Genomic DNA, 17,733 nt, shown 5'->3' with positions numbered 1-17,733 from the left:
AGGTAGCTCTGAGTCTTGGGAGCCGCTACCAAATTGCCTTCACCTATTCCGAGACGAGGCTCCAGGAAGTGGTCCACTTGTAGACAAATGGGACTCAATTCGCCATTAAGGACGTTGCAAAGGAAGTGCTTCCACTTTGGAATGGATATGTGGCATCTCTACCTTTGGCAGGCGGTGAACATCACTAGTCATTTTATCTCAGATGATGCAGCTTTCTATTTTAAGAAGCCCACCTTGAGTATGAATATTTAATTTAGGTAAACTAAATATTGATTATGCAAGGTTGGGATACTATATCCAACCTCCCAAGTACAGTCATTACACTATTTATTAGGTGGGGTTGTTTTTGTGACTCTTATTGCATATAAGTGAAAGGACTTTAAAGGATATATGATTGGTCACTTAGCTAGGGGAAAAATGAAATTGCCAGCCTAAATGACTCTCAGCTGTTGCCAAGTCCAAGCAATCTTTTATTACGAGGGAAGAAAAATGTATCATGTCAAACAATAGTAATACTCATTTTCAAAACAGAGTCATTTAATCCTCTTCTATGAACCAAGCCTATTCCTGATTGTGATGTGAGAATGAGACATAGCCTTCATTTTAGGCAAAAAAAAAAAAAAAAAAAAGAAACCATCTCTCTTCAGAGAATGAACTTTTCTACCTTGACCTTCACTGTCGGTATCATCACTTTCATGTCTATCTGTTGTGTGTCAATAGTGTCTATAGCACAGGACAAGCAGAAATCTCACTGCACAGTGATAACTGAATAGAGATGAGGACCAGCAGTGGAAACTCAAGTGTGCCAGCAAAACAAATTGGGAGATGGCTGGAAGGGACACGAATGTTTTACCCCTCACTAGGTCTGGGTATCTCAAGGGGTCAGGGGTCTGCTCACCCTTAGAAGGGGACACATCCTATATAATTGGGTATATAGTTTAGGTTTATTATTTAATTAGGAATGAATCCAATAAAGAACTGATTTTATACAAAACATAGGAAACTAGAAAGATATTTCCATGCATATACTAAGGCATCAATATCTTAGACCAGAACACTTAAAAATTGACAAAATATAGTTAGTGCAAGGGATGGTAGAAGAGTCTTTTAAGAGTAGTCAAACATTAAATTTCACACAGCGAAGGCTTAAGATAAAATAGCCAGGAGACTCAAAGGTATGATTTTGCAGGTCTCACTAGGAGCTCCTATGCCAAGCTCTTTCAGGATGGGGGATGATTCGTCAATCCCACTCCTTGCTTAACGAGACCTTAAACAAGAGCAAGGCTGTAACTGTAGAACTCAGTGCAGTTCTACTAAAAAAAGTACAGCAGCTTGATGTGGCCTGCCTTGGTACAGCAGCCTCAAGCATGAAAAAATGCATCATCAAGGAGCCTTTAGATCTACAATGTTATTTCATCTCATTACAAACCTCATCCTCTGATTCTAGATTCTTAGAGCATCATCAGCACAAGAAATGGGAAAAGTCAAAATTACAGATTTCCTGCTGGCATTGCTACAAATTATGAAAATGGAAAAACAATAGAGGCAAATACAATAAAATATGGCCTAGAACTGCAACATTTTCGAAAATATCATGTTTTGAATATTTTTTGTCAGGCCCCAAAGGAAAATTGTTTAATATGGTTTGAGTTTCAATTTGCGATATCACATTGACGGACTGATATGGGTGGGAGGTTTGGGACTGAGGGTTATTTTGTTATTTACTAATAAATGAGATTATTTCATCACAAGAAAATATCACAGCATTGCTTTTCAATATTTGACCTTAAAAAAATGGTGAGTCCCAACAGATGGCAAAGGCCAATTTCTCATGTTTTTGCAAAACTTCTTGTTTCATTTGTTTTGAGACAGAAAGGAAGCCATTCTGAGCTGTTCCTCATGTGGAATATAAGATTCTCAGTATCTCCACAGGGAGCATGTTTTCCCTCTCGGAGTGTCATGTGCATCATTAGAACAAACTGCCTGCTCGGACATGGAACAATTTGTGAGGTGCCCTGGTCCCTCTGAACTGAGGGCACATCATTTCCTCCCCCTGCCTAGAAACCGCCCACGATCCCACGTGAAACGCACTGGATCTGACGTGGCTTATGTTATAAACAACTCTGCCTAGTCACCATGCTGTGTCATCTCTTGGCATTTATAATGAGCAGATGTTATTTTTGTTCCAAACAGAATCGCAAAATAGCTTTCTTTCTTTTTTTTTTTCTTTTATTCACTTCTCTTTGCCAGTTAAAATAATCACATGAACAGTAATACCTGAGTTAGTTGCCTGATGGAATGCCAAAAAATACTTGTTTTGAAATGAGCACATGTGCGGAAATCTGGAAAATTGATAATTTTGTGTGAGGACCTTTAGAGAATCTGCTGCAAAAGCCTGGGCTCCTAATCCCAAGATCAGGAGCATCCTATTACACCTGCACTAGTTACTCAAGGAAAAACTTGAAGAACTAGCTTGGAAGGGAGCAGCCAGTGACCACACACTTTGTTGCACAAGTAAAGGCAGATGTAAAGGGGTAACCGAGGTGCCTTTTAGTTTCTGAGTGACCAATCACTTTTCTTTTTCCAGGTAACTCCCTGCTCCTGAATTCCTCCATGCAACCAGACCTGACTGTGAGCCGGACGTACAGTGGACCAATCTGTCTCCAGGACCCGCTGGACAAGGAACTTATGACAGAGTCTTCACTCTTTAACCCACTGACGGACATCAAAGTCAAAGTCCAGAGTTCATTCATGGTTTCCTTGGGAGTGTCTGAGAGAGCCGAGTACCACGGCAAGAATCATTCTGGGACTTTTCCCCATGGCAACAACCGAGGCTTTAGTACAATACATCCCAGGAATAAAACACCCTACATCCAAAATCTATCGTCACTCCCCACAAGGACAGAACTGAGGACAACTGGTGTCTTTGGCCATTTAGGGGGGCGCTTAGTAATGCCCAATACAGGTGGGTGGTAAGTGTGTGTTGGTGTATTTCCCAACAATTTGTAAACATTTTATACTTGCCTAGTAATGTCCCATCAGATTTGTGCTATGCATTTACCATCCTCTCGTCATGGCTACAAACAGCAGGCTCCATCACTCTACTTGGTTTATACCACAAACCAGAAGCAACGCTGAGATTAGCTTTTATATTCCTCATCTCAGCATGGACTGAACACTCCATTTGAAGCCCTCTTAAAGTTGATAGCCATATTTGCTCAAAAGCTTTGGTAGAGTCTCCAGGGTTTAATCCCATGAAAATCTATTCCCTAGAACATGCACTGACAACATTAATTGGCATAGACCAAGGGCCAGGACTGAAAACCACAATCTTTATAGATAAACTAGTTCATGCACTAAAAGATAATTTTAGTCAATTGCCACTCAGAGTCTAACTTCATTGGTGGAAACTGACTTAATAAACATGGTCAGTCCCACAGACTTTTATTATAAGGCCACTTCATGATGGGTAATGATGAGGGATCATTGTGGTATTGCCGTTTTGAATTCAAACTTCAATTGCAGGCAATATCAATAAGCACAATTTTTTCTCCTTCTTTTCAGTGGAAAAAAAAGTAATTTTTCTGGGATGTTTTAAGAGGATACTTAAGATGTCCAAGCCAGATCACTTTTAAAATGACACTGTGTCGATGGAATAGTCTTCAGATTTGCTGTCTAAGACATAACTGGATACGTAGAGGGGGTTGATGTCTGATTTCAAAGCAACAAGAATTAGGTAAAGAGCTGAGTCACTGCTCTCTTGACTGCTGAGACCAAAAAGAGTCCGCTGGGTTTTCAGGTGTTATTAAACAACAGGTCTCATCAAAGCTGAACCATTGGGGTCATACCCCTTGGCTCTCTATGGTGAAACTAACCAACCTGCCCAAATCAAGGAATTTATCTTGTAAGAGGGAATCTGTAGCAGGATGAGTCTGCTGTTATTCTCCCAGCTAATTGAGCCCTCTGTTGGCTTGGTGATTTGAGGCAGAAATTTGTTGTCTGGTTCTCCTAAATCAACTGCTGCCTTAAAGAAACTTCATTTCAGGCAACTGACCCTACAAAGACATCCCTAAGAATGATTTTGATTTTTAACCTTCTGTTTCTCTAAGTCTTTCTTGCTATAGGACACAGCAAGACTTAAACGTGTGTGAATGTCAAAGTCTGAGTGTCTGCATGTGACATGAACCGCCTAGTGATAATTGGCAGAGGAAAATAGGAGGCTTGATGCAGGATGAGTCAGTCCTTTATGTTTACCGAGTACTTTCTCTGTAAGAATCCATAAACTAGGACCATGGGCAACAGAAAAAGAAAAGTAAAAGACACAGCTCCTGCTTTCTCAATGAGAATTGGATATTCAAAACAGAGTTATTGTACAAGGATGCATTTTGTGTTATTGCGCATTTCTCTCATTCCTAATTTCAAACTCAGTACCAGGCACTTAGAATGTTATGATTTTATTGGTTGAATAACTCGACCAGCATGTTTTCTCTCAATTCCCACCCACATTTGTTAGAGTATGTGTGTGTGTGTGTGTGTGTAAATGTGTGGTGGGAGTACTGAGGCCAGCCAATTTCAATGTCATTGACTATGCTTGTTTAATGTCAATCAGAGAATATGAGGAGATGAAATCAGGGTAAAACGGCGATATTTCCTTTTGCTCCTCTCTGACTTCAGAAGTACCCGTGATGAAAATGAAAAGTTCTGGTAGTATTGTCAATGATTCGCAAATACTTCCTCTGTGGAAGGAGAATTTTCAAGGCTTCTAACAAAGAACCCTGGACAAGATTGACATGGTTCACTGGGAATGAAATTGAGGAAAAATAAAGAGTGTGGGATTGAAACATATGTTTTGTGACTTGAAGGCCATAAATATAAAGTTTGCCCTAGAGATCTAAAGTATGAAAAAGTGAGGCATAGAAATATGAATATTCTAATGCTATACATCCAAAATTGTTGCATGGTTCCTTGCAATGATTTCTCAAAGAGGGTGTGATGATTCCCACACTCTAGAAATCATTGGCTATGCAAAATAGGAAATAAGAAATTCAGGCAGGTGGTTCTGTTGTCACATCAAATAGAAGGCTGTCAGGTAGCAGGTGGAGTTTGGAGAGAGTGTATTTTTCTTTAATCAGAGATAACTGGTGTGCATGTTTGGGTGAGAGGTGGAGGGGGTGTCTGTAGCAGAGTGAAGGAAAAAGATAGCCTAATGCTCCAATGATCCTATAGATTCAGGCTGAATCTAGGAGTATTTTAATACTAGACATAATATGAATAATAATTATGAATAATACATATTATGAACAATAGTTGAGTCTAAACATAGGGAATTAAGCTGAATTTAAAAGAATGAACTGTGGTGGGATCCACAAGCAGCTCTTTCTCCATGTCCGCACACGCATTTCTTTCGATTTGATATGGGATTTGATCATAAGGGCCTGATGATCTACACAAGAAAGCATGGTTCAAGAGCCTGGTTTTTACTAAGAATTTTGAATCCTGATCATTTATTCTTTTATTAATGCTATGTTTTTTGAGTGCCTACTCTATGTCAGGCATCGTGTCGTTGATGCCATATGGTATCATGGCTTGATGATTGGTTCCTGTGCTTCTATCTCTGAACAATAGAGACTGAATTTTTGTTTTCATAATGGCCTAGATAGCCCAAAAAATAAACAGTGAGGAGGAAGCACTAAGCCAAACTAAGAGAGAAAACAAACAAAAAAACTCCTCAGCATGTCTTTAGGTTTCCACCCAAACCCATTGAATATCTCATGTGTTACAACTTGTGCTCAGCAACAGGGAAGTGTGGAATGGAGGTAACGTTATTTGGCAACTATATTGAAGAAAGTATAGTTAGTGGAAGGCAGAACCCAATTAAAGACCCCTGAGTATGGTAATTAAGGTCCAGAATCTAAATAGTTCTCCTTGCTGAAAAGTTGCGAGATTTAAGCACTGCTCATTCTTAGTGCTAGCAAAAGATACAGATGATAACGAGCATGTTACTGAATAATGCTCATAAATGTGAATCACAAATAACTTGTTTTGCAATGCATCTTGAATTCTTTGACTCTATAGCAACCAACAGGCACATAGAAGGATATCAGTAACGCCTGCCCTCTCTGTGTTTAAATTATCATCAGCAACCTGAAAGCTTTCAGTGCAATTCCATTAGCTCTAATGAAAGAAGAAAAGATGAGAGCTCCATTATTCAAAGAATAAGAGGAGACTCTAAGATTTTATTTTGTGAAGATCTTACCGGGTGCCTATTACATTTCTTTTTATAAACAAGAAGCTGCATGACAGAGAATCCCTGCCCTCTGTAGACTCTTCTCTCTTGGTCAGAGTGAAATATTTACTTCACAACATTCAAGAAGAGAGACAGGCTATTTTAAATGCAGTGGGATGTGGCTTTAAGTATTTTCCCTCCCTGTGGTCTATGATTTTACTGAAGCAAGTTTACTAGATTTTTTTCCATTTGACACTGACATGAATATTGTTAAGTCACCTCTAACCATACCCCTTTCTAGTTCTTGTTTGCAAATTTAGGACCAAAAAGTGGCTGCTCAAGAACCTATAAGGTTCCTAAGCTTATCAGATGGCTTTTCTCTCTCCAGTTTCCTTGAAAAATTGCAGTGCTCCATTGAGCAACTTGCTAAATTTACTCCCAGGTGCACAATTTGTAAGACTATTTCATCCAGGTTTTTGCAAAGTGTTAAGATGACTCACCCATCATCCTAGGTGTCTTTTTAGGAAATGAATGGATAGAAACAGGACAGAGAAATACATTTTTTAAATTCAGAGCCCATTAACTGATGCACTGATAAATTTTATATCCTCAGCTAGGTTGATAGTGTCTGGTCGTTGGGCACTTAATCTTTCAAAATAATTTTAAAATGCTGAAAAGATGTAAAAAATCTAATTTGTGTACTCACGAATGCTCCTCTTTATGTCACTGTTATAAAACAATGTTTTCCCTTTATTATTTTGGTCATTATAAACTTTCCAGGGAATGGGATTTCTTAAATTGCTGTGAGAAGTTCCTATTTATGAGCATCTCTAATATCTTTAGGTGCTTCAAGATAATTAGAAAATCTTCAACTATCTTCTTGGCTTTTTCTGTTTTAGGGGTGAGTTTACTCATACCACATGGCGCCATCCCAGAGGAAAATTCTTGGGAGATTTATATGTCCATCAACCAAGGGGAACCCAGGTGAGAGAAAGATGGCATGTTAATAACATCTTAAAGATAGAATGGAACCTCTGCCGAAAATCTTCAGGGGTTAGAATATGAGGCATAGATGTATAGCAGTGAGATAAGTCTATGGGCTAAAATGAAAACATGCATAGCTCTACATTTTTTCAGTGGCTGGAATCTAAAGAACAGACACCAATGTGAAACAGGGAACTGTTAGGCATATCCAGGGCCTGCCATAAACATTGATTGCCTCCCATTGTGTTCCTATCAAAAAGAAGGGGAAAAAATAATTCCAGCAGGCACCCTGCAGTGTTAAGCATTATGTAAACACATAGGTTGATTAACCCGTCCCTCCTTTAAGGTTATCCAAAAACCTGCAATGGATTGAGAGTCAATTTCTTAGGCAATTTCCCTCAATGTAAAAATATGATCTAAGTGTCAATGTCTTTCAGGTCTGACAAATAGCAGCAGCATTAAATTAAATTACATGAACAAATACAAATCTTGACACATATTTTTTAATGAAAGGAGATTGTTATTTTCCTAGCACAACTACCATATTTGTGGAAATGTCGCCTTCCTCCACACAAGATAAACCTAACTCCTTTTTAGAAAGCAATTTCTCTCATCAACTGGATATATACCTCTGGCATTCTTAGTCATAGCATCTTGGAATAGATTTTAGAATAGATTTTTTTGTTGTTGTTAGCAAAGAATACATGAAAGAAAAACACTGGAAGGAGAAAAAGCCAGAGAAACAGATGGTTTTGACAGATTTTGATAGCTATTTCTATAAAAGAATTTGTCGGTGCCCCATGGTTTTAACTTTATGCTCTACGGGGCTTGAGAGAAATAGGAGGAAGAGCTCTCCTACTCAGTTATTGGGTAAATTCTTTGAGGATATGCAGGGTGTGCTATGCTGGGCTCTCAAGTCATTTCCTTCATCTGATAGAGCTAGATTATCACCTATGGACCTGAAAAAGTGCTGATTGTCTAAATAGCTCCATTTGGCAAAAGGGGGAAGCCATGGCTCAGTGAGGTTTGAAGAGTTTACTCAAAATCTAAAATAAGTCAGTTAAGCAGATCTAAAAGCAGTCATCTTGTTAACCTTTGGTTTATTTATATAATAAAATGTATTTTTTCGGAAACTCAGGTCATGTTCATTTACACATATGTATTTGAATACATCATCCTGCATATAAGAAATATAAATAGAAGCCGGTTGGCCTGCCTTGTCTTGGCCACCTGACCTCACACCATTCCCTGCAGTGGATCCAGGGAGTTTACATTTGACTTCTTTCTCAAAGGCATCCCCAGGGTCTTCCACTTCTGTAGGTGAGAACCAATCTAAGGCTGCTTGCTTCATAGCTTCAGAAGCACCTCATTTACAACTTTCCTCAATCATTATCTCTTACAGAAGTTACTTCTCCTTAGGTCTGAGCTAGAATGTGCCAAAAGGCAGTTAACATGTAAGGTCTTAAATGAAATGACTCAAGATAGCAGAAAACAATGATCATTTGGAACATCTGTGTTGGTTTGAAAGGATTATGTGCCCTAGGAAAGCCCTGTTTTAATCCTGACCCACCTTGAGGAGGCAGCTGTTTCTTTTAATCCCTATTCAGTACTGTAGGTTGGAAACTTGATTAGATTATCTCTGCAACGATGTGACATGCACAATTGTGTGTATTGACTTTTGATTAGAGGGAGATGTGTCTCTACCCATTCCAGGTGGGCCTTGATTAGTTTACTGGAATCCTTTAAAAGAGGAAACATTTTGGAGAAAGGTTGAGCCATGAGAGAGCCATAAGAACCGTGAGAGCCCATGTAGCCAGAGACCTTTGGAGATGAAGAAGGAAAATGTCCGTGGCAAACTTCACGAGACAAGAAGCCTGGAGAGAAAGCTGGCAGATACTGCTGTGTTTGCCATGAATCTTTCCAGTTGAGAGAGAAACCTTGAGCTTAGTCAGCTTTTCTTGAGTGAGTAACCTCTTATTGGTGCCTTAATTTGGCCATTTTTATAGATTTGTTTTAATTGGGACATTTTCATGGCCTTAGAACTGTAAACATGCAACTTAATAAATTCCCCCTTTTAAAACGTATCCTGTTTCTTGTATATCATATTCCAGTAGTTAGCAAACTAGAACAGCATCCTACAATTGTAAAAATAAGAGGAAGAAATACCTAAGCACTCAACAAAACCCAGGAACTTAGAAAGACAGGTTTGGCCCAATTGGCCAGGTCTTACATCATCTCTAGCTTTGCCTGTCCCATGTGAGCCAATTCAGTTTGTTCTTCTGTATCTAAGACTTGAGTTCATTACCACTGCCTATGGATGGTGAAATGAAACAGAAGCAGGTTTTTCAGGTTTCAGATCTATGAGTTGTGAACTTTCTATCAAACTGAGGCTAAAATAAAACACATAGTCTTTGTTTCTTTTGCTTAAACCCTCCCAGATATTCTTATCGCCTAAAGAAAATGACCAGTTTTCATTTAGCTAGCTTGGCAATCCTTACTGTCTTTTGAGAGCTTCAAGCTACTAAAAAAAAAAAAACACTAAAAATAGCAAATGTCTTACTGCTACTGCTCCTCTTTTGTTCTTTTAAGCGGGTTAGTTTTTTCCATCCTTGCCAGGAGGCTGTGAAGATCTGAGTTCTTTAGCTTTTAATCCTATGATTAATCAGGAAAAGCCCCTTAATATAGCTATTCCGTGTCACCCTTTCTTTATACTGTCACTTGAAAACCCATTTTCATTTTATTCCGTAGGTTCTGTCATTCTTAACTTGTGCTAAAAATGAGGCCTGTTTTCCTAAAATCTGTACAGTTGGAACGGCATCACTCAGGTTCTTTCATTTTTGCCTCCAGGGCCAGCATTGTCCCTTCATTTTTAGCTCATGGGTGCAAGAATTGGATTTACTGCCTCCCCGCCACCTCCACACACACAGAATGCAGTGGGTTCTTCCAAACATCTTTGGGCTGCAGTTAAATTAAGGTCTGTTTCATTTTCCTATGGATAATACATTTCTTCTGCCCCTTTTTAAGGCGCATCCCAGGTGTTGGCAGAGTGATGATTTAGTAGAACCGTAATGGATAGAATTGATCCAAATTCTATACCAGAGTCCCTGCGACGTGGCTTTGTGGAAGGAATCAAAGACTCAAAACAATACCCTGTATTCAAACAGTCTCATATGGTTATATTTGATTTTTTTTGCGTGTGTGAGCTTTAAGTGAGTTGCTCAATATCTGGACAGAATGTACCCTGCCTCTCCACGGAGAGCCTGGTTGCGTTCCTGATAAGTCCAGAAAACGGACACTCTGTACTTTGTATTCAGTGAGACAATATCACTTTCCTTCCCTATCATCCATTTTTCTATCTATGTTTTCAGGCTTGAATAGCCTTCTTAATGAATCTTTTCCACTCTTCTCTAGCAGCCTGCACCTTTGGTTAATTATAATGCTTAGAAAATCATCTCTGTTGGATTTTTTGCACATACATATGCATTAAATGGTTTGCTGAAAGGGGTTTTGTATCCTTGGAAAAGTAATAATTCCTTCTATATTGGTATGATTTACAAAGTACTCACACACCTATGGGTCATATTCTTTCACAATAATATTTTGAGACAAAGGATTTTGTACCAATTTTAGAGGTGGAAAAAAAGAAACTGAAAAACAAAGGTTCTAAGACACTAAGACCCTCTCCCAGACATATGTTACTTAATGCCAGAGCTAAGATTTGGAGTCAGGACATCTGGCTGCAATTCCATTGCTCATGTATGAAATGAATTCACCTTTCCTTGAGGTAGGAGGCTTTAAGGGAACAACCTTCTGAAGTTGCATTCTAAATCTTGGCACTCGTAAGGAGGCACTAAAAGACCACTGATAGTTAAACAAGGCAAGGTCAGAGGGCCTGCTGAACATTTTCTAGGAGTCTGTGGATAAGTTGCTGTTTTTTACACATCGTAGAATTGAAAGGGAAAGACTGGAAACAAGTCTCAGTTCAGTGCCAAATCTCAGCAGGCATCACATTAGAAACATATGGCTTCAGTGGCAAAGAGTAAGACTCAGGCATTAAAAGCCATGGGTTGAAATCTAAGCCTCACTGCTTCTCCCCATGTGACTTTAGGTAAGTTAACAAAACTCTTTGTGCCCCCATTCCCTCATCTGAAAAATAACAGGAGGTGCCTACCTTATGGATGCTGTGGAATGACATGAGAAACAATGTATTAGTCAGTGTTCTCCAGGGAAACAAAACTGATCTAGTGTGTATGTGTGTGTGTGGGGGGTGGGGGGAATGTTTATCAATAGTATGAGACTTATTTTAGGAACTGGGTCATGTGAACATGGGGACTGACAAAGTCCAAAATAAGTAGGGCCTGCAAGTTGAGAACTGCCATGAATTTCAATGAATTCACCCAGGGGAAACTGGCTGGCTGAAGTTGAGATGGGAATTTTTTTATCTGACTCCTGAAATCATCAGCTCTCCCTCTCAGGCCTTCATTGGATTGTATGAGACTTCTAACATTGCTAAAGGCAATCTCCTTTGCTATTGTATATATAATCAGACTTAGATGCAATCAACTGAATAATCCATGAAATATCCACACAGTAACAGTTGGGCCAATGCTTACTTGACACCATAACCTAGCCAAGACAACACACATACTTACTCATGACAAACAACAATACAGATGTTTGGTAGTCTCAAAGATGATAGAATAAGAAAAGAAAACTTAATTGACACATTTATTCTTAATTGGTACATTTATACCTTTAATCTTTTCATCAATCCTGTGTGGTAGCTAAGAATAATCATAATCTAATATAAATATAATAATAGAATAATCCCAATTTTATAGGTTTGAGAGTGCAAGTTGCTCATGTTTGTTTAGGTTTTGCAGGTAGGCAGTGGCAGATAGGGTACCAAAGCAAGATGTTCTAAATAATAATGTTTTCTTTAGACCACATGCCATTCCCTGCCTTAAGGCAGAAATAGCCATATTATTCTTGTGTTTGGTATGATGTGCTCTAGAGAGAGAGATCCTATGCCTAAAAATGGAAATATACCTTGAACTGAATAGGGAGGGCCCAGGTTTGGGAAGATGATGATAAATTCATGCTACAATGTGGTCACCACTACAGTAGGGAATTTTACAGAAAACATTGGAAAAATAGAGGAGGACCTTTACTCCATTCTAGGAGCAGATTTGGGCAGAGGTAGGAAGAGAAAGGCAACACAGAGTGGTTTCCTATAAATGTCATTTTTACTGAGTCTTACAAGGTGAGTAGGAAATAGACAAAGAAACACATGAGGTTTATTATTCAGTGATTTCCAGCCAGCAGGACACATTTTCCATTAACCCTGTACAGAGGGGAGTGGAGGGGAGAGGGAGCTAAATCCAGACATTTCTCTCCTGATCTGAACTCTCTCTGATGCCAGAACATCCCCCTTAAAAAGCTTCCTTCTGATTCCATCCCAGGCCTTACTCCGGACAGAATGAAGAGTAAAGCTTCTTGTTCTTCCCCATTCACAAAACAGAGAACACACAGAGACATTCCCAAAACAGGAGGTTGAGTGGCCTCATGGTGAGGCAATGGCATGAAATTGGGGCTGCCGGAAGTATTTGCTGGTGACAAGCTTTTGGGTTTCTCCTGAATCAGGAATATTTAAGCAGCTAGTTCAGTGCAAGATCCAGCTTCCTTTATCACAAGCCTATTTGGAAGGGAAGCAATGATCATTGAAAAAGAGGCTATCTACACTCTGAAGCTTTAATTTGAAAGATTTGGGGTTTTTTTCTTTTTCATTTCCTCAGAAACTTTGGGGCAAGGGATGGAATTTCATACTATCAACTTTAAAAGATTTTGATAGTGTTTTATTAAAATGAGTTAAGATGTTCAAACAAGGGGATTAAAAAATCAACGGTCTCATTTCCGAGATTCTTCCAATGTTTATTAAAATAAGATAATGATATAGACATAATACACTCATCTTCCTCCCCCTCTCCAAGCTTTCTCTTCTGTGACTCTCCCCGCTGCTTGGTTGGAGAATAGAGAGCTGAACCAGAAAATTATTACATGGAGCTTTCTTCTGAGAAGCAATAAAATGAGACCAAAGGCAAACATTCATCTCTTTTTCCAATTAAACTGCCTTGTGGGTATTCCTGACCAAATGCTTAGGCTAGAATCAGAAATGTTGAAAGTAATCTTACTGAAGAATTACAAAAGGACATATATTTTAGAATTTGGGTTCAGCACAGATGGGATATTTCAACTACTCTGTATTTTTCTTTTTGCTAGAGAATGTTGGGAGTTCTGCCCTGTGTGTGGATGTTGGAAAGAGCATTTTGAAGGTAGAGATGGTGGTGGTAGAAAACATTTTATTTGTTAGGGGAGTTGAATAGTATACTAATTTTAATAGCAAAGCATGAAAAAAAGACCAAACACAAGACTACGAAATAGCTTTCCTAAGCACAGCTTTAGGAAATGGAGAAGATGGGACAGAATTTCTTTCCCAGTAATGGGCTCAGTATAGATATGGAATGATGCCATGTGGCTTTTCTTTCAAAGTCACATGAACAACACAAATAAAAATGACTATAAGATAAAAAGTCTATATTCATATACCCACACATCTCTTATATGTCATGCTAAATGAGGACAGAGTACTCAAAAATGTCCTTAGACAGTTTGGGAGGACTTCATTCCTAAAAGAGTAAAAAGAAGATATGTGTGTTCATCTTTGTCAATGAGATTAAAAGACTAGTCAGCTGGTCATTCTACTCATAAAAAAATGGAGTTTACATGAAATGAGTCTATAGTAAACCGTTCTTAATGTCAAAGCAAATATCTGAGGCCATTATAAAACTTCTCATCCTGGGTAAACTAGGAAACAGCATCCATTCTTCCTGGGGCATTTGATGGCTCTGCTTTCTTAGATGCTAAGAAACACCTGCAACCAGGCTACTGAAACTAGTGTAGGAGCCCTCAGTCAGGAAAGTGCCTCTTGAGCTCCAAATAAAAGTACATACTTTGAGCTCTATCCTTAGACCAGATGACTAGCCAGATGTTGGAATTGCTGCAGGGGAGAAAGTCCCGATTGAAATATTTGGGCTGATTTGATTCTCTATTTGTCTTGTCAAGCTTGGAGGACTTCCCCACTAGCTTCATTCAAAAGCCATCTACATCTCAGCCAAGAAATACAACAACCTCTCACTCAACAGAGTTCTGGAACTTTAGAATAACCTTCACAATTGATATTAGGAGCTCAGTTCAGTTTTAGAACCAATTACTAAGTTCCAAATGCATTAGATACTGTGAATTAAGAACAACGTGGTACATTATGTTCAAGTTTATTGCTGATGGGGGTGGAGAGCAAAGTGAGAAAGAAGGAAGTTGCATAAAAGTAGCAAGGCCGTGTTTGAGCATCAGTGGAATTTTTCTGTTTTCCTGGAATTGACAATTAGAGCTCAGATTTGATTAAAAAAAGAAAGAAAGAAAGAAAGAAAAGACATTAAGTACCCTAAATGCTAATTTCAGAGATCTGCCAGCTATAAGGCCAAAACCATCATCCCATCTCCCTGCAGAACCAGTTTGAGAGGCATCGTTTCAGCAGAATGGGTGCTGCTTCCCTTCCCACCCCATCCCACCCATATACTATGTGGCTTCCATCCAGATAGATATAAGTATGGGACTTGGAGAGAGGAAATGAGAAGTCACATTTTAGAGGAATGTCAGTATCAAAAGAGATTATTCCCTCCCTATCCAAAGCCAAAGAAAGGATGCCTTAAGTGAATTACTCAAAAAATTTAGTCAGCTGCATGATGTGGACACTGATACCTGATTTTCTCATTGTTTATATTTAATGACTTGTTCCATGCCTACAAGGGAACAATAAAAAGCTTTGCAAACAGAGGGCATGGTAGTAAAGCCAAGGAGAAAGGGCAAAGAATACTTGCATAATTCCAGATCCCCATGTACCAAGAGGTAGATATGTACCCCAGGCATGGTTGCGGACCATAGAGGGTGAGTGAGATTGAAAATAGCAAGTTTGCCAAGAACCATTGCAAGGTGAGGCAAAGAGCTCAGGCATGAACTCTTTCAGTCTTACTAGGGAGAGTATAAGGCATTCCAGACAAAGCTGATAATATGTGCCAAGGCACAAAGTTACAAAACAGCATTACACATATCAGAAACTAAGCAAATCAGTATTGATGGAACAGAAAATAAGGACTAGATGAAGTAAGGTCTTATTTGTTTCCTGGAGGATATGTAACTGGTGGGGAAGGATTAATAAAACAAGATTTGGGAGACATGATGATATTTATATCTTAACTGTATTATCTTCTGCTCTATCTTCACTGCCACTGCTCAAGTTCTCACTATACAAGCACTGTCCTTGTGAACTGGGTGAAACTTTGTCTTGTGTTGCCTGGCACAATTATCAATAGTGCCTCTCTTCACCCTCAAAAGTATCTGGATTTAGGGTGGGCCGCGGTGGCTCAGCGGGCAAAGTGCTTGCCTGCTATGCCGGAGGACCTCGGTTCGATTCCCGGCCCCAGCCCATGTAACAAAAACGGAGAAACAGAATACAATAAAAACAAGAAAATGTTTAAAAATGTTTCCCTTTCTTCCTTCCTTCCTTCCTTCCTTCTCTCTGTCTTTCCTTAAAAAAAAAAAAAAAAAAAAAAAAAAAAAAAAAAGTATCTGGATTTAGAAAATGAATTACAGTCACCCTCCTTTTGAGTATCCCTGATTCTAGTTTGAACGTTGTAAATCTATTCTCTAATACCCATATTGCTGTTAGCAGGGAGAATTGAAGGAAACTTAGAGGGGAACGTGACAAGATCATTTGTATGTATGTGTAATTCGGGGTGAAGGAGATGATGAAGTTGAAATTAATTCCCAGAATTTTGGCTTGGGCACTAGCGATTAATTAGTGGAGATTTGCCAGCTGAAGGTCATTTGAGAGTTTCTGATAATAGTTGCTCTGGGAGCAACTTTGAGTTTCTTTCCAAGGAATGCACCAAACTCTGGCTTAAAGGGAAAAAAAGGATTAAGAATAAATAAATAGGGTGCACAGGTGGTTCAGTGGCAGAATGCTCACCTTTCATGCCGGAGACCACGGTTCAATTCCAGGACCATGCACCCCCCAAAATTATAATAATAAGACTAGGAATAATAAAATAAATAGATAAATAAAAAGAAAAATAAATAAATAAAAAGAAAAAATAATATTTATAACCAGATTCCAAAAATGATGTCTGAATCAAAATCCCCCATCCAGCTGTTGAGGAGAGTATGTGACAACACTCTCACATACTAGTAAATTGTCATGATCTTTGTCATAGTATATTTTTTACCTGCTTCAGACAAGGTGAAATCTGTCATTCCCTATTCTTGCCTTCCCATCTTAGAACTGACCCATTCTTGAACTCAGTGAGTAAAGTACATAAATTGTTAGGGAAGCAAAGCAGATATAAATACTGCAATTGCTTGAGAAATGGAGACTCTTAGGAAGTGAGGTGACATGTGAAATAGGGGTTCAGGCATTCAGAGAGCCAAAGGTGCAGGCCACTTATAGGTTGTTTGTTTTCTCTTGGCCTCACTTATGTTATCTATAAATTTTATACATTATGAATTGTATTCCAGGATTTTGGTATGGACAATAAAATAAACTCATAAATGAGAAGTCCTGTGCAAACTGTAAAATACTATATAAAATTTTAACTTTTGATAACATTGTCTGCCCTTAATTGTTTTTATGTCAATAACAGAAGTTATCTAAGGCTCATAGAATTTCCTGTACTTTTTTCTCAATGATGCTAAGTCCTTCCCTTCTTACTGTTTAACACATCCCTAGACCTTAGTCTTTCCTCTTAAGGAAAGATGAATTCAGTCGTAGCAAAGATATTAACTGTTCACTCTAAAAGACCTTAAATGGAAGAACAATGGCCTCCCGGAAGCAAATCCTTTGAGCTTCGCTCAGTTTCTTGTAACCCTCTTTAGGTATGTGATTATACTTTAAGGTATAGCTTGTCAGTCCAAACAGTGGATTCCGGGTGGGCTGGGGTTTAACCTAGGAGCTTAATGAGCAGTTAGGCTGAGCAGGTGGCCTCAGCATCTTCAACAACGTCTGAACTTGTTACCTTCACCAGGCTTTTCTTGCAGGATAGTACTAAATGAAAATGAATGAATTGGCCCTCTCACCATTTTCTGTTCAATGACTGGTCATGTATTAGAATTTGTGGCATTTAATCCATTGTAGACATTTTTACAGAAAGACTAAAATTGATGGCAGATACCTATCCCTTTGAAGAGATTTGGCATTAATTAACCTCTATAACATGCCAGGGACTGCTGAGAAAAGGTGTTTCCTAAATAGCAAGCAAAGGGGTTCTTCCTGCTTAGTTCTAGGGAGTAAATTGCTGCCATTTGGGAAAAGTATTAATTCTCTCAGGCGACCAGTGCCATGCAGCATAATAAAAGGAACAATTTATCAAATGGTATCTTAATGGCTAGAAGGGTTAATGTACCTTTAGCTG

The 17,733-nt window shown here is 38.8% G+C and overlaps 1 protein-coding gene across 8 annotated transcripts in view; it reads left to right on the top strand.

The window, feature by feature from the left end:
* UNC5D (unc-5 netrin receptor D) overlaps positions 1-17,733 on the top strand; it is a 523,673-nt gene that overhangs the window by 454,914 nt on the left and 51,026 nt on the right. For all 8 annotated transcript variants that reach the window (XM_077144160.1, XM_077144158.1, XM_077144159.1 and 5 more), the window contains 2 exons: positions 2,588-2,965; positions 7,126-7,210. In XM_077144160.1, coding sequence (XP_077000275.1) covers positions 2,588-2,965; positions 7,126-7,210 — 463 coding nt within the window. The remainder of the gene's footprint in view (positions 1-2,587; positions 2,966-7,125; positions 7,211-17,733) is intronic.

The sequence above is a fragment of the Tamandua tetradactyla genome, chromosome 26 (assembly GCF_023851605.1).
Source record: "Tamandua tetradactyla isolate mTamTet1 chromosome 26, mTamTet1.pri, whole genome shotgun sequence".
Classification (NCBI taxonomy): domain Eukaryota; kingdom Metazoa; phylum Chordata; class Mammalia; order Pilosa; family Myrmecophagidae; genus Tamandua; species Tamandua tetradactyla.
The sequence above is the reverse complement of the archived record's forward strand: the minus strand, read 5'-3'. Positions and strand labels throughout refer to the sequence as shown.